This window comes from Sturnira hondurensis, unplaced genomic scaffold (assembly GCF_014824575.4).
Source record: "Sturnira hondurensis isolate 20B ecotype Veracruz unplaced genomic scaffold, ASM1482457v3 Scaffold0019216, whole genome shotgun sequence".
Lineage (NCBI taxonomy): Eukaryota > Metazoa > Chordata > Mammalia > Chiroptera > Phyllostomidae > Sturnira > Sturnira hondurensis.
Window position 1 is genome coordinate 7,544,459 of NW_028091847.1, and position 25,609 is coordinate 7,570,067.

At 38.3% G+C, this 25,609-nt stretch overlaps 1 protein-coding gene across 1 annotated transcript in view; it reads right to left on the reverse strand.

The window, feature by feature from the left end:
• SYT14 (synaptotagmin 14) overlaps positions 1–25,609 on the reverse strand; it is a 237,278-nt gene that overhangs the window by 77,013 nt on the left and 134,656 nt on the right. The window contains exons 5-6 of the mRNA XM_037027621.1: positions 11,472–11,743; positions 7,217–7,666 (exon numbers count right to left, since the gene is read on the reverse strand). Coding sequence (XP_036883516.1) covers positions 7,217–7,666; positions 11,472–11,743 — 722 coding nt within the window. The remainder of the gene's footprint in view (positions 1–7,216; positions 7,667–11,471; positions 11,744–25,609) is intronic.

Here is a 25,609-nt window from a genome sequence, read left to right on the forward strand (position 1 = left end):
TATGAAAAATACCATCTAAGTAAAACACACACACACTCTTCTCAAAAAGTTTAAAATCTAAAAGAGAACAAGTCTGATAGAAAAGAAAGCATAATTAGCTGCACAAAACAAACCAAAACACCAAACCTCACCAGAAGCAGGAACTTAAAAGTAATGTGCGTCATACGCACTCATTCACCCACTGATCCATTCAACCTTTATAAAGCAATAATCACCACCAATATTTGGTATACAACGATAGATTAAGATCAACTAATGAAATTATATTAGGAAAAATCAAATAAATTTCTATAGAGGTGGGCTTTAAATTAGGCTTTAAATAAAACCTGAGATTTAATTTAATAGTCAAAGAGTTAAATTATTATTGGACTTGACATCTGGATACTCACTCTTACCACTATCATCCAATATAGTACTGGTAGTCCTAGCCATGGCAAACAGACAAGAAAAAGAAATAAAAGGCTTCCAAATTGGAAAGGAAGAAGTAAACTGTCACTATTTGCAGATGACATGATACTATATATAGAAGACCTTAAAGAATCCACCAAAAGTTAATAGAATTAGCAAAAGAATTCAGTAAAGTAGCAGGGAAAATATTAATGTAAAGAAATCCATCATATACCCACACACTAACAATAAACAATCAGAAGAAATTAAGAAAACAACTCTATTTATAAAAAAATACCTAGTAGGGAATGTAACTAAGGAAGTGAAATAACCATAATCTGAATAATGTAAAATGCTGAAGAAATTTCAGAGAACACAAACAAATGGAAGGATATACCGTACTTATGTATTGTCAAGGATTAATATCATTAAAATGACCATACTACCGAAAGCAATCAACAGACTCAATGCAGTCACTATTCAAAACACCAATGACATTTTTGCATAATGTAAATGAAGACAAATCCCTGATAGTGGCCTGTATCTGCTACTTTTAACATTCATTCTGTTAGTCTCTGAACTTCTTCACTAACATAAACTTCCTCCTTTTCAGAATCTTCTCTCGACGCCTCTGGTACTCTGACCTGTGATAAACTCTGCCGGAAGTTCAGTGTCTTCTCTAAGCCCCAACACCTTGTTTTCACGGAAACCTGAGTCTTCCCTGAGGATGTATCATCCTCTGCAGACTTTCCTTCCTGGTTATTCCCTCATTCCCAAAAGGCTTCAGGATCAGGAAGCAAAGTCCCGGGCTGCTTTTTCAAACACTGCTCCTCCAAAGCTGTGGAAAAGAACAACTATTTTCCTTTCAGGCTCATGTTATCCCGTCCACATAACATTTTATCCTGAAAATTTCATCTTCATTCCCTAAACATTTCTTTTTCTTTCCTTTGAACAATGACCCTTGATTCAATCTTCTTTTACATTTCCATTTCTACCACCATCTTTTGTGACTTCAAAATCCATGTGGATAGCCCGCCCCAAATCCTGGCCTTTCCTGACCAAGTTATCCATCTCCAGTGACTTCACCTTTCATTTCATCTCTGATGTGCATTTCCACCACTGGGCACTTTGGACCCTTGTCATCTCATCGCATTAGGTTAAAACATTCTCCTTTCCAACCACAGTCCCTGAACTTTCCCTATTTCTTCTCCAATCACTTTTCTCAAACGTGTTCCTTGATATCTTTGGGACGTTCGGTCCACTAACCTTGCTTCCCCCTTGCCTAGCAATCCCTTACCAGCTTCACTTCTTTCTTTATTCCACTTAGATTTCATGGTCCCTAATTGCAATAAATCTCTTGAAAATATGCTTCTCTCTGTTCATCCCAGACACATCAATTAATGTCTTTCTTTAATTACCTCACCTATAGCTTACACTCCATCTTTTTATTCTAGCATTTGCTTAGTATTTAAACATGACCAAGTTTCTCCTAACCTGAAAAACATCTTTCCAGAACCGCCACTTTCCAAATACTGTCTTCTCTTTGTATTTTCACAGCCAAACTTGGTAGAAAAGTTGTCTACATGATGGCCAGCCCAGTCGGGAACCTGGCCTCTGCAACCTCACCAACACTGGTCCTTCTCAGGCTACCTGTCACCGCCATTCCCTAAATGCAGTGGACAGTTTTCAATACGGGTTCCATGGGCAGCATTTGACAAAGTTGATTATATCTCCCTTCATAACTCTGTTCATGGTGTTTGTGACACTTTACTACTCTGTCTTCCTACCCTGCCCCCCCCTTCTTCAACCTTTAAATCTAGGCATTCCGAGGGCCCACTCTTCTCACTCCCCAGACAGCCCCACCCACTCCCGTGTCCACTTCCTGTAACTTCTCCGTATTCACACAGACATAAAATATGGAACCAGATTTTATAAATCTAGACACGTAGGCACATATTAAGAACCCTCCTCACTAGAACTTAAGAAAAGTTAAGTTTTCCACAAGGCTGTATATTTCCTCTTATTCCTTTGCTTACCCTAAAAAAAAATCTCGCTAGGAACTGATCTGTTTTTTCACCTTCACTAAACTGACCAGGGTCCAAATTCCCTGATCCTTTCTGACTCCACTTTTTAAAAAATTCATAAATGATTTTCGTAAATTACCCAAATAATACAGAAATAAACGGAGATAAAAATATAAAAGTCATCTTAAACTTTACTACCCATAAATTGTTATTAAGTAAACATCTTGCAGACATCATTCTATAAATATGTACAAATAGCAGTAAGAACAGAAATAATTTTATAAAAAGTGGGATCAAATTGTAGCTTTTTATTTTAAAATCCATTTTACTTTATGTAAATTTAATAGAAGGCAATGAAATAAAATAAAATTTTACATAAATATTTCTTCCTGACAGATTACTTTTTAAAATAAGTGACATTTCTCCAAGTTAATGCTAAGGGAGCAGCCATGAAAAAAAGAATAAATAGGGAATACCTACAGATCTGATTTGCATGTTTATAGTTATATAAAGGTATTTGCTGGAGACTTCATAAATTGGTAAAGCATATCCCACCAAGATGAAAAGGAGACTTAGAGTGTTTTGTGGGTACTCACCTCAACAAAGAAGTGATTTGCACACCTAACATTCAATTTAAATTCCTAGTTGTCTAGAGCAGAGGTCAGCAAACTCTTTCTGTACAGCTAGATAGTAATACATTTTCCACCCTGCGGATTGATTCGTTTTCTTTTTTTCTTTTTGTTCTTTGTAATTCAAAACCTTCCTTTTTTATTTTAATTTTAAGTATACTTTATTGGTTGTGCTATTACAATTGTCCCAATTTTTCCCCTTTTGCCCCCCTCCACTAGGTACTCCCCGTTCCCTCCAACGATCCTCCCCTTAGTTCATGTCCACAGGTGGTGCATTTAAATTCTTTGGCTCTTCCATCCTATGCTATTCTAAATTCCCCACTTATTTTGTTCCTAACAATCGGGCTTCTTAATTCCTGTACCATTTCCCTATTCTCCTCCTTGCCCCTCCCAGCTGATAAAACCTCCATATGATCTCCGTATCTGTGATGCTGATCATGTGCCGGTCGTTTGAGTAGTTTCTTTCTTTTCTCTTCTCTTTCTTTAAGATTCAATTGTTGATAGTTGTGAACTTGTTGCCTTTTTAATGTTCATCATTTTGATCTTCTTTTCCCTAAATTACTCCCTTTAACAGTTCATGTAATAGTGGCTTGGTAACGATGAACTCCTTTAGTTTTACCTTGTTTGGGAAGCACTTTATCTGTCCTTTGATTCTAAATGATAGCTTTGCTGGATAAAGTAATCTAGGTTGTAGGTCTTTTCTTTTTCTGTTGTTCAATTATAGTTATCTTCCTCCCCCCCCCATTACTCTCTCCTGCCCTGCCCAAGCCCTACCTCCCACTTTCAGTCCCCACTCCCCACTGTCTTTGTCCATGGGTCCCTTATATATGTTCCTTGACTTGCCCCTTCCCCTTCTTTCCCCCTCCCATCTTCCCTCTGGTCACTGTCAGTTTCTTCTTCATTTCCATCACTTTGAATGCTTCTCGCCAGTCCTTTCTTGCCTGCAAAGTTCCTTTTGAGAAATCAGCTCATAGTCTTATGGGAACTCCTTTGTAGTTAACACTCTGCTCTTTTCTTGCTGCTTTTAAGATTCTCTCTTTATTTTTAATCTTTGGCATTTTAATTATGATGTCTTGATGTGCTCTTCTTTGGGTCCAGCTTGTTTGGGACTCTGTGCTTCCTGGATTTGTGTGTCTATTTCCTTCAAATTAGGGAAGTTTTCTTTCACTGTTTTTTCAAATGATTTTTCAATTTTTTGCTCCTCCTCTTCTCCTTCTGGCATCCTTATGATTTGGATGTTGGTACTTTTGGAGATGTCCTAAGCCTGTCCTCATTTTTTACAATTCTTGTTTCTTTTTTTTTCTGGTTGAATGTTTCTCTCTTCCTTATGTTTCAAACCGGTGATCTGAATCCTGGCTTCCCTCCCTTCTCTGTTGTTTTCTGTGGATTATTCTTTCTTTCCCTTAGTATACTCTTCCTTTTTTCCTTTATTTGTTTGCTATATTCAAGGAGTTCTCCTGATAACTAATGTGTTGAACTCTGCATCTATAGAAGGCTGGCTATTTCTGTTTCCCTTTTTTTCTGGGGTTTTGTTCTGTTCTTCCATTTTTCTTTGTCTCCTCAATTTAGCAGCCTCCTTGTGTTTGTTTCTGTGTATTAGGTCGAGATGCTTTTAATCCCCGTCTTAGTAGTGGGGCCTATTGTAGAAAAGTCATCTTTAAATTGTGTGGGACAGAGCCTTAGATAGCTGCCAGGGTGGGGTAACCCACTTCATCACTTTGTGGCTGTGTGAAGAAGGTTTGGAGAGGGGACAATCCCGCTGCCTGGCTTCTTGCAGTTCACCTGGCACTTGCCCTGTTTCCAGTCACTTCACCCCCTGCCCATGTGTGACTGGTGCCCTTCCACCTGCTGCCATGGTGGTGAATCCTGGAGTGGGTAGGTGTGCCTGTGTTCTAAGTCTATGCTAGCTCTTTAAGTGGTGAAAACCTGACAGTTCTTCAGCTGCCCAAGCCCCACTGGTTTTTACAGCCGGAGGTAAAGGGGATCCATCTTCCTAGTGCTGAACCCTGAGCGGCGTGGCCTGGCCTGGGGCTGGGACAGCTCACGGCCAAGGCACCCCTCCCATCCCTCCACCACCACTGCTGCCGCTGCTCTACTCCCACTCCCCTTCCCCGCCCATCCCTGGGACTCTGCACCTCCTACCCACCTGGATGGGTGTGTCTTCTTTAAATTGCTGGTTGTCAGACTTCCACACAGCTTGGTTTTCTGAAGGTTCTGGGTATTAATTCGTTTTGAAATCTGGTTGTGATTCTTTCTATGGTTGTGCAAGGAGGCAGAGTGTGGCTACCTACGTTTCCATCTTGACTGGAAGTCTGTATCAGTTTTCTACTGGTGTGCAGTAAGTTACTTCAGTCTTCACAGGTTTAAAAATACCCATTTATTATTTCACTGTTTCTGCAAGTCAAAGTCTGGGTGGGTTCAACTGGGCTCTGGGTTCAACTGTTATGGATCTTACAAGGCTGTGACCAAGGTGTTGGCTCGGCTGGGCTCTTATCCAGCTGTGGGGGAAGAAGCTTCTTCCAAGTTCGCTCAGGTGCTGGCCAGATTCAGTTCCTTGCAGTTATAGGACTGAGGTCCCTACATTCTTGCTGTCAGTTGGCCAGAGCTCCCAGAGGCCTCCCCCTCGGCTCCTCAAGGCCACTCTCAGGACCATTTTAGAATTCTACCCGCCACAGTCCGCCCTCTGGCCCCCATGGTCCACACACATCTGACATGTAAAATGTGCTCGCCCTGGTCTGGGGTTCTTAAAAGTCTCATCCTACTACATTATCAGTTCAATAAAAAGACCCAACACATGAATCTAAACCTCATCATCTCCAAGTCCAAAATCCCATCCAAATCATCTGCTCTTATCTAAATCATGGCTCTTGATATAACAACTCTTGGGGAAAATTCTCAAACCTCTGTAACTAAAGAGACGAATTATCAACCACAAATACTTTAACATTTAAAGATTTAAAAACCAAAAGGTGACAGTAAAGATAGTATATCCCCATGGGTTTATAGGATAATATTTAGCCTTTGGTAGGAAAACTGATAACTTGTTACAGTTTAAAATTTCAGGACAATTTTAGGAAATGCCTTTAAAAAAAAATGAAATCAGCAATTTATCAGAGGAGAGAAAAAGGTGAAGGTCAATTAAATATTGTGCCATTCTTAGTATGATTTTTAAACTTTCTCATTTAATCAGAGTGATCAGTAGCTAAAATGGTACAGGGTTCTATTATGAATGATGGTCCTCTAAGATCAAAGGCTGCGCGGTATAAATCCACTGAGATTCTAATCTCAGAGTTATGCTTTCACATCTAAAAGCTTAAAAACAACCCTAAATTATGATACCATTGTTTGAGAATATAAATCTATTCTGAAATCTGTATATTTATAATACAAAAATATTTTTTAGTTAGTATATCAGAGATGAGTAAATATAACTCATAATTGACATCTCCAGCATATCACAGCATAATCTAAGTAACTATGTGGCACAATGCATCTCTCTGGTTGAAATAAACTGTGGCTTTCTGGTGATCTGCACTGCCTTGTGGGAATTTAGTTAGAAATATGGGGAAAGACACACACACACACACTTTTATATGATGAAAACCTAGAGGAAAAAGGGGAAAGGAAGAACAGCTCATAGCACTAAATTTAAGCATTCTTCCAGAAATACTACAACACCTTTGTTTAAAAGGGTGAAAAACATAACAAGGCCATTGTCTTTGAACTTTAAAAATTACTTCACAGCAGTTCTGGAAAGACAGTCATGACCGAGGGAGCAGCACACCGTCTCTACAAGCAAAGAGGATCAGTGAAGACATGGAGCCAGACTGTTCCTAACGCATCACCCAGTTCCACCCCGGAAAGGACACAACAGTCTACGTGGCACTTGGACGATGTCATGATCAACCACCTAATAAATGTTTAACAGAGAAACAAGTGTTTAAGACGCTGGGATAGACTCTGTGAAGGATAAACATGTAAAATAAATCACATATAATCTTCAAGGGCAACTTTTACAGATGAGAGAAATTCATACCTACCTACTCAGGGCTTAGAAATTTCGTAAAGGTAGGATTACTATGCAAAGAATAGAATGAAAAGGACGTTGGGTATATCATATCAAATTGTGCATACCACGAACTTAACTGTATGTGGGCTATTTGATCAGATACTCACAGAATGATTGTAAGAAGGTTCCAATATCACAGGTAATGACATTTTCCCTTGAAGATTCAATTTTGTTAAATAAAAAATCTTTTCCCCCACAATCTTTTCTTTTTTCATGCGATGTACACCATACAGTCTAAATCGAACTGCGTAATTTCCAATCATCTCCGACTCAACATGGTTAAATTTGAATGTTTCTGTGAAGACAGGGCATGGTCCTCTTTGGATGCTGGTTTTTGCTCTCTGTTTCTTTATAGGTAGAAGAACAAGGTGTACTTGCCATGAGTTGCCACCTGTCCTGTTATATGTTGGGATATCTGTGACAGCTGTCACTGTTACCAGAAGCTTCTGTTCTTGTGAGTCATAGTCAAAAGTCACATCCAGTGTGCCATATTTAGCTTCTGGCTCAGGATCAAAAGGTTTAGGAAGCTGGGAAGATGATCCTTGAGCTGACATGTCCTAAGAAAAGCAAATGTAAACGTTTTCAGTTTTAACTCTATTATTTAATCTAGCATGTAAATAAATATCTGATAGGAGGATGATGTGAGAACTGTTCTGATTTGATACCACAAGGAAAACAGTAATAATTAACAGTCTACAAGCGAAGCTACTCTACAGGGCCACTGTAGTCATAAGTGGTAAGTTAAACTCAAAAATTTATAAAGACACAGAATCTAATATTCACCATCACAATTTTGAGGAAGTTGGGATATGTATATAATGAGAATTGAAAATAGATACTTCAACATGTAGGAAACTACCGTAAACTTTACTTTCCACATTATAAACAATGCACTGACAGCTCAACATTAGGCTGGAGAACAAAAACATAAATAATTTAATTATAATGCTACTGAAAAACCAGTCCCATTTTCAGAGTTTGTTCTAAAACACCCCCATCTGTAATAGAATGTAAACACATTTAGGCATGAAAATCAATGGATATGTGAAATACGAAAGTATAAATAAACACAAAGGCCTCAAAATATGTGCGGCCAAATACTTATTTTCTATAACATACACTATTTTTAATTTGAATTTAAAACTACATATTATTTCTGATACTAATTACTACTGAAAATGGCAGAATAATACATATTTCTAAAGTTCAAGAAGAAATCTGTTCATTTTAATTATGCGATGAAAAGAAACTGTACCCGTTTTACCTGGAACTGTCTCAAATTCCTGCCAGTGTCTGGAATGTAAACAGAGTTTCAGCTGGCTGTGGACAGTGCCGAACCCAGGTCTCTGACCTTTCAACTACACCACTTGCCCCTTCAAGGATTTTAATAAATCTTGAATGTTTTTCATTTAAAAATGTGGACCAATGTTATAATTTTCTAAGTTTCTCTGAACTTTTGCTTAATGTCTACTTACTAGTGAGTAGTCACTACTGTTGACTACCAATCTTCTCTTTTTATATGTCTCAAAAACAAAACCTGAGTGTTTGCCAGAGACAGAGTGTGCAGAAGAGACTACAATTCTAAACTTCCTACTAGCTGGATGACCACGAGACTCAGCTTTGGTCAACAGGAGGCCCACAGAGGCTATGCCTGGAACATACAGATCAGGTTTATAGAAGAAATGACTTGCCCTTCACTTCCCACAGAAGAGCAGATACTGAGATGGGATGTGTGGGTCAGTGTGGACTATATAACACGTGGACTAGAACAACATCCTGGGGACAACAGAGTGACATAAAGAAGGAACTGGGCCCCTGACTGATGTTCTAGAGCAAAGTCACCTACTCACCCTGGACATTCATTAGTGAAAGACAAGAAATCCTCTGTGGGTTTTACCCAATGTATTTGGCTCCTGGTTTTAATAGCTTAATACCTACCTAACTATTACACCTACTATGTGCCAAGCCCCTGTTTAGGTGGGAGGGATGCAGAAGAGAACCCAAAAAACTCAAGCTTTGGCCTTATAAATATTACCCATCTCTTTACCAGACTCACTTGGCTACACACAAGGAAAGAAGAGGACGAACGAAGAACATGGTGGAGGGAACAAAGTCTCATAGAAGAACTGTTGTTTTTTAATACTATAGAATCCAATCAGAGTAAATGCATTCTTACTTTGTAAAAAAATGTAGTTTAGAGCAAAATGTCTTAACGCATGCCACTTCATAATGATAATTAAGGGTGATTAATTACATGGCTTTGATACTTCAATTAAGTATTTTCTAAAATAGTGTCATGACAGCTAAGATTTTCAAGGCAATAAAAGTTTTTATAAGGTTGTAGACAGCTCTGAGTTTTGTTTCTCCTGGTGCCTTCCTAACTTTTTTCCTTGGCATTCTGACAACTCTCACAAAACCAAAGGTCAAAAGAAGGGGACCTTAACAAATTATGCTAATATTTGTATCTGCAATGGGCAATTAGAAAATAATTCTTCCTTCAAGGTCTCTTCAAGTTCTGACTGGTCTTCAGCTAGCAAGAGGCCATCAACAGAGTTCATGAACTCCTTGCCAGGGGACTCTTCCAAACCCCCACCGCCTGCCCAGCTCGGCGGCGTATACGGGAGGCTCTAGGAGCAAGAGGAAAGTAAAAACTTCGCATTGGACTAATATCCACTAGAGGGAAAGTGGGGAGTAAAATAAACTTAAAAACACAGCGTGAATTTTGTACTAACTTGTGCTATTATCATCTAAATACTATGTGATGTGCATTTGCTCTACTGTTTATGTACAGTTGATTCTGCTGTAGAAGACACAGAACCAAGCAGGATGGAGGAGACTCGTAAGAAGTGTTAACACAGACAGTTAACAGCTTCTGTAATATGGGCAAAACTCACAGGCTGTGTTAACTATGGACAATGAATAACAAAGGTAACTTTACAGAGATAGGCAGAATTCTGACAATGTGTTAAGTACAGACAGTAACGAAATTAATAACTTGTAAGAAACGTTAAAGATAGACAAGAATAAATAGAAAATATGATATAGCACATGAGTGTTACCTATGGAGGGGGATGGGAAGCCCAAGCCATGACCATGTCACCTCTGGGCTGACAGCTCTGTCACCCACGTGTTCCACTAAAGAAATGCAGATAAAACCTATGCCTATGTAGCAGGCTAACCACCCAAGTTTCACTGGTGACCAGGAGTACTTGCCCCTGTATCGCTCCCATAAAAGAAGTTACGTGTTTCTGGCCTGTGGCACCTCTGCTGCTATAGCAACTCCTGTCCTTGTTCCCACACGTAACTGGGGGAAACTGATGGAGCAGAAAGAGTGAGACAGGACATATGGGCGTTACATGAAGCAGGATTTGCACAGTGTGGTCTTGCCACCTGTACCACTGGCATCTTAGCCTAAGTGTGTAACCGACCCCGGCTTCCTCCTCTTACTTCTTGTTTTGTATTTGAAATTTTGGCAGTAGATGAAAATTCACCCAGTAAAAACAATGACACATTATAGTTTCACAAAATGTTGTCTAAGACAGAAGTTGTAAAAATTCGCAACGTAGAGTAAAAGTTAATACTACCCTATAAAACCTCTAGATTGCCATCTCACTCTAGATTGCCTTGATAATTTTCATCTTTGTAGAAATATTAAAAAAACTTTTTCAAACATGCAAAGACTTCAAGTGTGTAACAGCCCTATTATTAGTGTTATTTTCACATTTTTGCTCCAAAAGAGAAAAAAACTTGGGGATGAGGGGAGGCAAGCGGGGGAAGGGAGAATGGGGACATTTGTAATAGTGCCAACAAGAAAAAAAGAATAAATAACTTAATATACAACCACTCTACCACTCTGAATGCATCATGCCATGAATCCAAATGTTATCAATAAAGCTTCTCTCTTTCCTATTCTATGGTAGGAAAATGCAAAAATGTTACCTTGTAAAATATTAATGGACAACTTACCACTAATAAAAATATCCAAAATAAAGTAAAATTTAAAAAGACACAAATATAAATAAAAAACTCAGCATGAAAAAAACAGGTAAATAATTCTACAATAGCTTCATTTTAAATGTTAAAATCTATGTTGAGGTTGAAACTTGGGGGAAGATAATTTTTCACTATTTTGTGTATTGCTCTCATTTTGGCTACCCATTTTCTTTTTTTGTGGGGGGAGCTACGGTTTGGTCGGGACACCCCTGGTAAGCCAGCTGGATAAAGATCACATCTAGGATAGAAACTGGTATAATTAAGCCACAAAGGACAAGATAGTGATAACACCTTCTTACCACGAGGAGAAGCACAGGATTATTATTGTCCAAATGACATCCATTCAAACGTTCTGTGTGCTTTACTTACTTCAGGGCTCAGGACTGCTGTGCTGTCACTGGGAACATCTTCTTCGCATCCTTTGTTATGAAAACTTTCTATTCCACGGCCTGTGCTTCCTTCACTCGGGCACTTGCTATATGAGCATCTTGGACTGTTGCTGCAGTGGGAAAATTCACATTTACTGTCCCCAATTTCTGAGGGTGTGCATGAGAGGTGGGGAGAACCACTGTCATCCTGATATGGCGGTGGCTGCAATTCGTCCAGTGGGGGTGTTCTTCTCATTCTCTGAATGCAGTTTCCTGACAACGATCAAGAATCTGGTCACCGTTTCCAAGTGGCCTCAACATGCAGTACAGTGCACAACAACTGTCAATAACTTTCAAAAAACTGATTCAAAATTTGTGGCAACGTAACTGTTAGATTTTATTGTTCTCTAGTTCAGATGCAGAAATAAACTAATGTGCCTTCCCACTCCTCTCTGCCTGCACAGTAATGTCAGGAAAACTAAAATACATTCTCATGTATTAATGCTAAGAGAGATCCTGTTACACGGTATTAAAAGTGGGAGAGTGATGAATACTAGTTTACTTAGTTCTTTCTTTCAAAACAACCCTGAAGCATAAATACTTCATCTACTCCCTTATGATGTGCGGCCTCTTCAGCCACAGCAGGCAAAAGTATTGTAGGTAAAACACATAAACACTTCACTCATTTTCTTCAATTACTGAGATGAACTTAAACTACTATTCAGCTTAACAGGTCAGAAACTATTTTCCACATCTACCCTAGATCCAGAACCCTAAAATGAGGTGCGTTGTGGATCAAGGCCGGATCCCCATGGACCAGCAAAAACTGAAGGCCGAGTTCCATCCCATTCCCAGGTCGCTGTCGCCACAGCAGGAGGCCGCCCAGGCGGGGAGCCCACTCCAGTCCGGTCTACACTCCATAGAAAGTGTGGCGCCTCCTTGTCTGCAGCAGGCCTCTCCACCCCCAGCAGTTCATTTGAAATCACATTTTCTTTCACTCTTTAAGTTATCCTGTAAATTTTTATATTAATCATTTCTTAATGACTGAGAATAAACATGTCTGTGAACAGGACAGGGGTGGGGGCAGGAGGGAGATATAAGGAAACAGTTTGGTTTACAACTTAAGAACAGCTAAGTCCGTGTAGATAAACCCTGAACACAATACCATACGACATTTAAACACTACTCAGTTCTTTTAATGGACTATGAATCTCCTTCTCAAAAGGGACCCTGGACAAAGACTGTATTATAATTCTTATAAAGGAGCTCAGATGTTCAAATAGGTCTTCTGCTCTTCTCAGATAGAAAAACTTTACATTAGAACTATAAAACTCATTTTTAAATTATTACAATGCCTGGTTCAAATGAAAAATATTAATTTGTATGGACTTAGCACAAATTTACACATTTGCTCAGAGGCCCTAACTTTGGAAAAAGAGAACTAAATGCTGTACCTAGTGAGGATAACATACTAACTTTAGTTTATTAAACATGAGCAAAGTAGAAAAGTTATCAAATTAATACAGTTGAAGCTAAATTTGAGAAGATAGGATAGGAGGTTAAATGGATACACTCCAAGCAGTTGCCAATAAAACACAATATCCCAGTTTCACAGTGGGACTTCCAGAAAAGCTTTTGTCTTCCTGACAAAAGCAAGCAGATTCAACTGGCACACCCTTTTGCCTAAAGGCCTCCCTCCTCCTGCCTGGAGGTACAGCAGCCATCCCGTAATCATAAAGGAACACACAGGAGAATGAAAGTTAAGGATGGAGAAGCAGAAAAACACAGTCTGAGTACCTGAGACAACCCTAAATTCCTAGCTCTAAATTTCTTGATGCTTAAGACAAATAAATCCCTATCTGTTTTTTTAAATAACAAAGTAACAAAAAAGTCAGAGTTAGATATAATGTTGTTTCCATATATATTCTCTACTAGTTGTTTTGAAATCATTGGTATTTACTGCAGCATAAAATCAATTAAAATTTCCTAATGCAGTGGTTCTAGGAGTTAGTAGATCTTTTCACAGATCATTCATTTTTTAAAGAGAGGTGATCTTTCCCAAAAGTCTCTCAGCGTATTACCCACATTATCTCACTAGACAGAACTGGGTCACATGTCTATTTCTGAACACACCTTTAATAGGGAGAATGGGACTGCTGTAATTGGCTTAGACTGATCAGAAGCCGTTAAATTACAGCTGTGATGGGGTCAGTTTCACTGTTCATGTCTATTTGGAAAAAAGTAGATGCCACTGACCCAGAAAAAAAGAGAAAAGACTCATGTAAAATCAGAAATGAAAGGATATTACAACTGGTACCATAAATACCAAGAATCATAAAAGACTACTATGAACAATTAAATGCCAACAAATTGGAGTTAGAAGAAATGGGTAAATTTCTAGAACATACAATTTACCAAGACTGAATCAGGAACAAATAAAAAAACCTAAACAAACAGTTACTAGTAAGAAGACTGAATCAGGAATAAAAAACACGCCAAAAAACAAAAGTCCAGAATCAGATGGCTTCATGGGTAAATTCTACCAAACGCTTAAAAAATATTTAGTAACAATCATTCTCAAACTATTACCAAAAGAAAAGAAGACAAAGAAGAAGGGAATACTTACAGGCTCATTTAATTAGGCCAGCATTACCGTGATAACAAAGCCAGACAAGAACATTACAAGAAAAGAAAATTACAGGCCAATATCTGTGCAAAATCTTCAATAATAAGCAAGCCAAATTTCAATTATACATTAAAAAATTAGACACCATGATCAAGTGGGATTTATTCCAGGGATGCAAAGATGGTTTAACATCTACAACCAATCAGCATGATACATCACATTATCAAGATGAAGGATAAAAATCGCACAATCATCTCAACAGACGCAAAAAAGCACTTGGCAAAATTCACCATCCAGCCATGGTAACGACTCTAAAAAAAGACAGTGGGCACAGAGGAAACACACATCAACATTATAAAGGCCATACATGAAAACCCACAGCTGATACCACACTCAGCGTTAAAAATCTCAAAGCTTCTCCTCAAAGATGGGGAACAACACGAGGAAATTGACTCCTACCACTTTTATTCATCATAATACTGGAGTCCTAGCCAGAACAATGAGGCAAGGAAAAAAAGGTCCTAAATTGGAAAGGAAGAAATAAAACTATCTCTATTTGCAGATAATAAGATATTACATACGGAAAACCCTAAAGACTTCACCACACACACACAAAAAAAATTATTATAACCAATCAATGAATTCAGTAAAGTTACAGAATACAAAATCAATATAAAAATCATTTACGTTTTTATCCATTATTAAAAAAAACTTCTTAAAATCTCATTTACAATTGCAACAACAAAAATACCTAGAAATAAGTTTAACCAAGAGAGGGGCATCAAAGACCTAAATACTAAAAACTAAAAGACAATGAAAAAAGAGAAATTGAAAATAACACTAATAAATGGAAAGATATTCCATGCTCATGGGTTAGAAAAAATTAATATTGTTGAAATGTTCACACTACCCAAACCAATCTACAGATTCAATGCAATCACTATCAAAATTCCAAAGGCATTTTTCACAGAAGTAGAAAAAACATTCTAAAATTTGTATGAAGGCACAGAAGACTCCAAATAGCCAAAGAAAATTCCGAAAAAGAACAAAGCCAAAAGTATCACATTTCTTAATTTCAAATTATATTTAAAAGCTATAATAATCAAAACAGTATGGTACTGTCATAAAAACAGACACATAAGTCAACAGAAGAGAATGGAGAACCCAGAAGTAAATCCATACATATATGGGTCGCATGACAAAGGAGCCAAGAACACACAATGCAGAACTATAGTCTCTTTAATAAATGGTGTTGATAAAGAGGGACAGCCATATGCAAAAGAATGGAACTCAACTACTACCTTATACAATATACAAAAATTAATGCAAATTGGTTAAAGGACATAATACTTGTAGCAATAAAACTCCTGGGAGAAAATACTGTCATGACAATATTATGCTGCAAAGGCAAAAAAAGCAGAAACAAACAAGAGAAATTACACCAAACTGAAACGCTTTTGCATAGCAATGGAAACCACCAACAAAATGAAAAGGTGTCCTATTGAATGGGAGAACATACTTGCAAGTATACTTGCAAGAACACACTGGGTAACACGTTATATCCAAAATATATAAAGAATTCATACAACTCAATAGCAAAGAACACAAACAATCTGATTAAAAAATAGGCCGAGAATCTGAATAGACCTTTTTCCAAAGAAGATACCCCACTAGCCAACAGCTACGTGAAAAAAGACGTTCTACATCATGAATCATCAAAAGAATGCAGATCAAAACCACAATGACTATCATCTCACTTAGAATGACTATTATTTAAAAATGATGAGAGGTCACAAGTGCCAGCTAAAACGTGGAGGAAAGGGAACTCCTTGTGGTGGGAATGTAAACTGACAGCTCCTAGAGAAAACAGCATGAAGACTTCTCTAAAATAGAGCTACCATGTGACCCAGCAATTCCACTTTTAGGTATTTATCTGAAGGGAATAAAATCACTATCTTGAAAAGATATCTGTACCCCCATGTTCATCCCAGTATTATTTTGAATAGCCAAGACATGGAAACAACCTAAGTGTCTAGTGACAGATGAATAAAGAAAATGTAGCGCACACACACGTAAAATAAATCAGAAAAGAGAAAAATAAATACCGCATGAGGTCACTTCTATGCGAAATCTAAAATAAAAAAAGACAACTGAGCTCACAGATACTGAGGAGAGACTGGTAGATGCCAGAGGTGAGGGTAGGAGATAAGAGAAATGGGTGAAGCTGGTCAAAAGGTACAGACTTCCAGGCCCTGGCTGGTGTAGCTCAGTGGATTGAGCGCAGGCCTGCGAACCAGACAATCGTGGTTCGATTCCCAGTCAGGGCACATGCCTGGGTTGCAGGCCAGTTCCCAGCAGGGGATGCACGAGAAGCAACCATACATTGATGTTTCTCTTCCTCTCTCCTTTCCTTCCCCTCTAAAGATAAATAAATAAAATATTTTTTTAAAAAAGGTACAGACTTCCAGTTACAAGATAAGTAAGTCCTGAGCATATGAAGTATAGCACAGTGACTACAGTTAACAAAACTTGAAAGTTGCTAAGAAAGTAGATCTTAAAAGTTCTTATCAGAAGGAAAAATTATAATTGTGAAATGCTTGATGTGAACTAAACTTACTGTGCTAATCACTTTGCAATTCATATACATATATATATATATATGACATCATTATGTTGTACACTTTGGACTAATACAGCGGTAGATATCAATTACATCTCAAAACTGGAAAAAGTAAAAGAAAAGGCTCACCACTTCCTTTACAAAAGATTAAATGTAATTATGAGTATAAAGATATATACACATAAAACAAAGGCAAAGAAAAAATAGATGTCTAAAGAATATAGGGTAAAGGAAGGAGGAACCTGAAGGATGTTAGCTAGAAAAACCAACATGGTCAAGTTCTTGCCTTTCTTATCCCTCAATCCGATAATAAAAGTTTTCACTTTCGTTAAAATTTCTCTAGGTGGCTCTTTTTCCTCAATAGCTGTTACACTGTAATAATCCTTCTCTGAACTTCCTTTTGATTCGAACAGAATATAGTTTTTGTCTGGTAATGATGTTACACCTTACTTCCTTTGGTTTATTATTATTATTTTTAAATCAGATCCCTCTCTAATTGCCTGCAAACTCAGGTATTTACAGAGCTGACCACCAGTCACCTAGCTCTTGTTTATATTAGCGTAACTGTGCTCCAAAGACTAAGGTACAAGTTACTTAGAGATGGTCACTAATATTCCAAGATGCTAAGCAGGCTCTATGGGTAGACTTCACTACTGTTCCTGAATTTGAGAGAAACAATTTTAAAGTTGCAAACTGGGATATGCAAATCACGTTAGAATATACAAATTATACATTACATATAGGAATATAAAAATGTATATAATTGTAATTATAAAAATACTTAAAGATTTGAAAGTAACAGTATCTCCCTTTACTCTTTATATTTTACTTTTCAAAGTGAAAAACACCCAAATGTACATGGGATAGGAATTTCATTAAAAAGACTTTCTTTAGGAGGCCAGTATTATCCTAATTCCAAAACCAGATAAAGACACAACAAAGAAAGAAAATTACAGGCCAATATCACTGATGAACACACACACTAATTCCTCAATAAAATATTGGGAATCTGTATCCAGCAATACATTAAGAAGATTATACACCACAATCAAGTGGGATTCATCCCAGGGATGCAAGGATGGTATAACATCTGTAAATCAATAAATGTAATACATCACATAAACAAAATAAAGGCAAAAATCACGTGATCATATCAACAGATGCTAAGAAAGCATTTGATAAAAACCAGCAACCGCTTATGATAAAAAACAGTCAGCAAAGTGAGAATAAAGGGAGCATACCCCAACATGATAAAGGCTATGTATGTCAACATCAGACTCAATGGGCAAAATCTAGAAGCACTTCCCTTAATATCAGGAACAAGACAAGGGTGCCCATTTTCACCACTCTTATTTAACATAGTACAGAAGTTCTAGTCACAGAGATTAGAAAATAAAAATAAATAAAAAGCATGCAAACTGAAAAGAGGGGAGTAAAAAACTGTCATTTGCAGATAAAATGATAATGTACATAGAAAACCCCATAGTCTCCATCAAAAAAGCACTCAACATAATAAGTGAATTTGGCAAAGTAGTGGGATACAGAGTCACTATTCCGAAATAGATGGCATTCTTGTACAACAACAAAAATTATCAGAAAGAGAAACTAAGAAAAAAATCACTTTACTAGAGCAACAAGAAAAATAAAGTACCTAGGAATAAATTTAATCAAGGATGTAAAAGAACTGCACTTAGAAAACTAGAGGACACTGAAAAAAATGAGGAAGATACAAATAAATGGAAGCATATACCATGTTCATGGATAGGAAGAATTAACATCATTAAAATGTCCACACTACCCAAAGCAATCTAGAGATTCAACACAATTCCTATTAAAATACCAATGACTTATTTCACAGGTCTAGAATAAATACTCCAAAAATTTATATGGAACCAAAAAAGACCTCAAATAGCCTCAGCAATCCTGAAAAAGAAGAACAAAGTTAGAGAGATCACAATATCTGATATTAAACTATACTACAAGGCCACTGTAATCAAGATAGGCTGGTACTAGAATAAGAACAGACACATAAATCAATGGAACAGAAAAGAGAATCCAGAACTAAACCCAGGTCTGTATGGTCAATCAATATTCAACAAAAGGGGCAGTGGCATAAAGGAGTAAAAATAGTCTCTTCAATAGTGTTGGGAGAAGTGGACTGGTACATGCAAAAAAATGAAACAAGACCATCAACTTACACCATACACAAAAACAAACTCAAAATGGGTAACGGACTCAAACAGAAGTATGATACCATAGAAGTCCAGCAGAAAAACACAGGTAGTAAAATTTCAGATATCCCACACAGCATTATTCTTGCTGATCTATCTCCTAGGTGAGGGTAATAAAGGGAAAAAATAAACAAACGAGACTGTATTAAATAAAAACATTTCTGCACAACTAAAGAAACATCATCAAATTGAAAAGGCAATCAACTCTGTGGTTACTTTTTTTGTGCCAATGAATGATACATTGGACATGGGTTTAATCTCCAAATTATATAAAGAACTCATAGGACTCAATGCCAGGAAGACAAAAAACCCAATTAAAAAATGGGCAATGGACCTGAATGGACACTTCTCCGAGGAGGACATACAGATGGCCCATAGACCTATGAAAGGATGCTCAAGGTCACTAGCCATCAGAGAGATGCAAATTAAAACCACAATGCTGGCATTCTTCGAGATATCACCTCACACCTGTCAGATAGCCATACTTAATAAATCAATAAACAACATGTGCTGGAGAGGATGTGGAGGTAAGGGAACCCTGGTGCACTGTTGGTAGAAATGCAGACTGTGGAAAACAGTATTGAATCTCCTAAAAAAAACGAAACTGCCTTTTGACTCAGCAATTCCACTGCCAGGAATATACCCCTGAATCCTGAAACACCAATTCAAAAGAACTTATGCACCCCTGTGTTCATAGCAGCACTATGAACAGCCAAGTGTTGGAAACAGCCTACGTGCCCATCAGTAGATGAATGGATTCAAAAACTGTGGTATATTTACACAATGGCATACACACAGCAGAAATAAAAAGGATTTCCTACCCTTTGCAACATCACAGATGGAACTGGAGACTATTATGCTAAATGAAATAAGCTGGTCAGCAAACGACAAATACCAAATGACTTCACTTATAACTGGAATTTAATGAATAAAATAAATTAATGAGAAAAACAGAACGAGAAACGCGAAACATGGAACAGACTGATAGCTGGAGGAGGGGAGGAGGAAGGCTGGGAACGGCAGAAGAAAGGGAAAGGGATTAGTCAGAGAGCATGCATGTATGAGTGACTCCTGGGCATGGACAATGGAGAAGGAGACTGACTGTGGGAGACTATGGTGGAACGGGTGGATGGGGCAAAGGGAAAAACACTGGGACAACTGTAAATGCATAAACAATAGAAAATAAAGTAGAAAAAGAGTAAAAGAAAAAGAAACAACTATGGAACTTTTATGGAATATTATTCAGCTGTAAAGATGAAGAAAATGTTATACTCTGCAATAGTATTGCTGGCCCTGAAGAACATGCCAAGTGAAATAAGCCAGTCAGAGAAAGACACATACCATATGTGATATTCACTCATATGTGGGATCTAATGAACACATTGGACTAACAGGGAAAACAGACAGACACAGGCTCATAGATGGAGAGCAGATGACAGCTAGTGGGGTAAGGGAAGGGTAGCGAGTGGAGGGAATGAACAAAAAGGAAAAAGGACTCGAACATGGACAACGGTGTAGCAGTTGCTGGGGGGAGGGGTTATAAGCAGACTAAATGGTAATGAAAAAAACAAAATAAAAATACTTAAAAAAATAATTTTAAGGATAACGTTATACCTCTGACAAAGTATTTATTAATTACCAAGAGTAGCTTTACAACTGAGAAGCCCAGCAGCTGCGCCTCCTTGATGAGGTTCCAGTGAACATTACGACATAACGGGACAAACCCAAATTGCACCTTAGCTCCTAAGACGCAATGAGAGGAACACAGCACCACTTCTGCGGCATTCCAGCTAAGGACGCACAACCTGAATATGAAAAAATATCAGATGTTCTAAAAAGAAATCACCTGTCATCTTTGAAAACAGAAAGACTGAGAAACTGTTCTAGACAGAAGGAGATTAAGGAGACACGACAACTAGATGCAAAGCGTGACTGTGAACAAGATCCGTTTGCTATCATGGACATTATCTGGACACCTGTGGACCATGAATGGGTTCTTGAGATGAGATAGTAGTGATATATCAATGTTAATGACTTAATTTTGATGATTAGAGTGTGATTATTTGGGAGAATATTCTTGTTTGTAGAAAACATACACTGAAGCATTTGGGGGTGATGAAGCGGCAGGTTGGTGGGCCACCTACCATCAAATGGCTCAAGGCAGGTAAAAAGTACTCTGTAATATGTCTCTGGCTTTTGTAACTTAGAGAATGCTTTTTCAAAAATCTCCATAAAAAGACACCTTCATACTTTCTGAAAATAAATTTGAAAATCAGATAATACAAATTCTTAGAGAAACACAACCTATCAAAACAAACTCAAGAAGAAACAGATAAATGATATATTATTACATCTGTTACAGAAATTGAATGCATATTTTAAAACCCTCCTAACAAAGAAAATTCCAGGCCCAGATGGCTTCACTGGTGAATTTACCATTTAAGGAAGAAACAGTCACAAATCTTACACAAAGTATTTCAGATAATACAAAAAAAGGATTTCTTAAGTTATATTTACATAACCTTGATACCAGGGCCTGTAAAATATTTTATAAGAATAAGCCAATCCCCTTTGTGAATACAGATATCAAAATTCTATACAAAGAATTAGCAAAACAACTGATATAAAAATTCTATACAGAGATTGCTTCCAGTCAAGATGGTGGCATAGGTAAATGTGTGCTCGCCTCCTCCCACAACCACATCAAAAATTACAACTGAACTACAGAACCATCATTCTGAAGCATCAGGAATCTGGCAGAATAGAAATCCTACAACTAGGGAATTAAATAAGTCACACTGAGATTGGTAGGAGGGGCAAAGATGTGGAACAGGCTGGTCCCAAACCCACATAGGAGGAATAAAAATTGGAAGGGATATCTTGAATGCAGGGGTCCACCCCGAGGAGCAAGAGTCCCAGCGCCACACCTGTCTTCCTTGCCCAGGGTCCCAGTGCCAGGAAGGAAAACACCCATAACTTCGAGCCAGTGGGGATTGAGGATGAAGGACACAAAGGGCTTCTAGAGTCCCATGCAATTCCTCTTAAAGGGCCCATGCATAGACTTACTCAGGCTAATTACCTCTGAGCCCCAGTGATTGGACAGCAGCTTGAAAAACCAGAGATATATGGGGAGGGACTGAATTGTTCTGCACTGGGGCAAGAGTTGTGGGGGGCAGCTTTCTCAAAGACAGAAGTATTAGCAAAAGCCATTGTCCCTATGATGAACCCTCTCCCCACAGAGCTGGCAGGCAGGTGCCACATATGAGAATACATCATACTGTTCAGACTGTTTGCTCTGCCTGGTGATTCTGAAGCACCACCCAAGCTGGTTCCAGTGACTTTTCCATATGGCCAGCCAGTCAGAATGGCATGTCTTGGCTCATGCCCCAGATTTTCCTAAAAATCTCTCAAAAAGGCAGTATCTGGCTTCAGTGTGCCCAGTACATCTTACTAAGTGCCCTGAGGCCTAGAACTAGTGGCACTCAGCCATGGTTCACCGCTTGGCCTCTCCTGGGCACCTCCGAGCCCAACACAAGTGGCAGCCATCTGCAGATCGCTTTGTGGCTTATGTCAGGTGGCCCCGGGCAGAACACAAACAGAGGCTGACCTTGGCCAACTCCCCCCAGGGGGCCCCAGAGCCATCGCACCCAGCGGATAGCTTCAGACCACATCCAAGCGCCACCACTGAAACACCTCCACAGTGACATACTAAAGGGGCAAAGTAGGTGGGCACCAGAGCCCCAGTGAAGTAAGTCCTGCTCAGTGGGATGAGTCCTTGCACAGCTGATTGACCTGGGGGTAAATCTACCCCACTGACATGTCAACAGCAATCAAGGCTCAACTACAACAGAATGGCGTACACAGTCTACACAGCGGGGGGGGGGGGGGGCACCTGGAGTGCCCTACTCAGATGAATGGGGAGGCTGTGCCACTAGGCCTACCCATAGAACACTGAATACCTAAGGCTACTCTACCAAGCCTGGAAGATGTAGTAGCTCTATCTAGTACACAGAAACAAACACAGTGAGGCTGCCAAAATGAGCAGATAAGCATTTCCCAATTGATAAAACAGAACAAAGCTCCAAAAAAACAAGAACTAAACAAAATGGAGATAAGCAATCTACTAGATACAGAGTTCAAAACACTGGTTGTAAGGATGCCCAAAGAACTCTGGGGAAGACGAACTCAGTGAGAATATCAACAGAGTTAGGAAACATAAAAACAGAGATAGAAAAGAACCAGTCAGAAAAGAATATACTAACTGATATGAAGAATACATAATAGGAATAAACACTAGAGTAGATGAAGCAGAAGATGAAATCAGAGATCTGGAAGATAAGGAAGCCGAGAACAACCAATCAGAACAGGAAAAAGAATCCAAAAAATAGGAACAGTATAAGGAGCCAACTTCAAGCATACCAACATTTGCATCATGGAGTGCAAGAAGACAAGAGTAAGAAACTGAAAACCTATTTGGAAAAATAATGACAGAAAACTTTCCTAACTTGGTGAAGGAAACAGACATACAAGTCCAGGAAGCACAGAGAGGCCAAAGATGATGAACCGAAAGAAGTCCACACCAAGACACATCATAATTAAAATGCAAAAAGGTGAAAAGCAAAAAGAGCATCTTAAAAGCAGCAAGAGAAAAGCTGTTAGTTACATACAAGGGAACTCCCATAAGACTGTCAGCTGAATTCTCAAAGGAAACTTTGCAGGCCAGAAGGGATTAGCAAAAAATATTCAAAGTGATGGAAAACAAGGACCTACAACCCAGATTACTTGACCCAGCAAAGCTATCATTTTGAATCAAAGGACAGATAAAGAGCTTCCCAGACAAGAAAGAACTAAAGGAGTTTGTTAACACCAAACCACTACAATAAATACACATCTATCAAAGACTAAACCTAAAACTCAAAATAAATGAACAAGATGAAAAGATATAAACTCATAGATACAGAGAATATTTTGACAGTTGACAGATGGGAAGGGGTTTGGGGCATTGGGTGAAAAAGGTGAAGGGATTAAAAAGTACAAATTGGTTGTTACAGAATAGTCATGGGGATGTGAAGTACAGCACAGGGAACACAGTCAATAATATTCTAATACTACATATGGTGTCAGATGAGTCTGAGATTTATTGGGATGATCACTTAGTAAATTATGTAACGTCAAATCACTTTTGATTTGTGGGGATTCAAGTGGGGTGCACACTTGAAACTAATATAATTATGCATGTCAATTGTAACTGAAAAATAAAATATTTAAAAATTATATACAAGGTATTAGCAAACTACAAACAGAATCATATAAACAGGGTACTGCATCACAACCAACTTGGGTTTATACAGGAACAAAGATATTCTATGAATGCAAGGTGGATTTAGCATTAGAAAATTTATCTAATTAATTGCACTGAAAGAATTAAATAAACTAAATAACTAAATATGATAATCACATAGGCATTTGATAAACATTATTATCCACTCATGATAAAATCTCTACACAAACTGAGATTAGAAGGCAATATTCTTTATTTCATAAAAGGTATCTTTAAAAGTCCCACAGCAAACATCACATTTAACAGTGAAATAAATGTTGAAAGCTTTACCTCTGAGACACACAATAAGACAAGAATGCCTGTTATCACCACTTCTATTTAACAATGCACTGGAGGTGCTAGCCAGTGCAGTACGCTGAGAAAAATATGATGTAAAAGGATCAGAAGGAAAGAAATAAAACCCATTACTCTCAGATAATGATTGTTATATAGAAATACCAAAATAACTTCAGGATATATTAGAATTAGAAACAAACTGAGCAAGGTCACTCGATATGACATCAATATAAAAAATCAGTTCCTACACACACACAATGAGCAATTAGAAAGTGAAATTTAAAAACAAACCCATGTATCACTGCATCAATAACATCAAATTCCTAAGAACAGATGTAAAAAATCACTTTGCTATTGTTTTTCCAGGTCTTGGGTTTACAATTAAAATGTATACTCTTAGCAACTGGCAGAAGCCACACTTGGGCTTTCTAAGCAGTGGCTATTTGGTACAGGAAGGGACAGCTGGACACCAGCGGGGCTTCCTTCCTCTAGCAACAAAACTCCACAAGGGAAAAGAGGCGGCGAGTCTACCATCAGAGACCTGAGCCGTAGGATCTGGTGAATGTCTTCACCAGCTTGGCCACTGCAAAAACTAACAGGCTTGTCAAATGATGTCAGATTATCATTAACGTAATTAGAAGATGACTGCAACAGGAGTTGTTGTCCCAGATGGAGTCTTCTTATTCAGACAGCCCTGGTATTTGATAGATAGCTTTAATTTAGCAAGTGCTTTTTTCTTCAGAACAATCCAGAGAGAACAAAAATGACAGGTTGGCTTCACCAGACAAGGACGGCAATGCTCCTACTGTCCTGCCACAGGGAAGCAGTGAGGTAGCCTTGCTCTGCGCCACAGTCTGCTCTGCAGAGACCCTGGCCACCTCCACCTTCCCTACCACGTCTCCTTAATCCTGCTGTGGGCGCCAGCCAGCTGCTTGTCCCTGAAGAGTTGAGAGATGAAGTGCCTTGGTAAAATATATGTGTGTGACAGAACTGAGAACTAAATCTTATGAAAATACAAGGGCTTGCCTCCTCAATAAACTTCCTG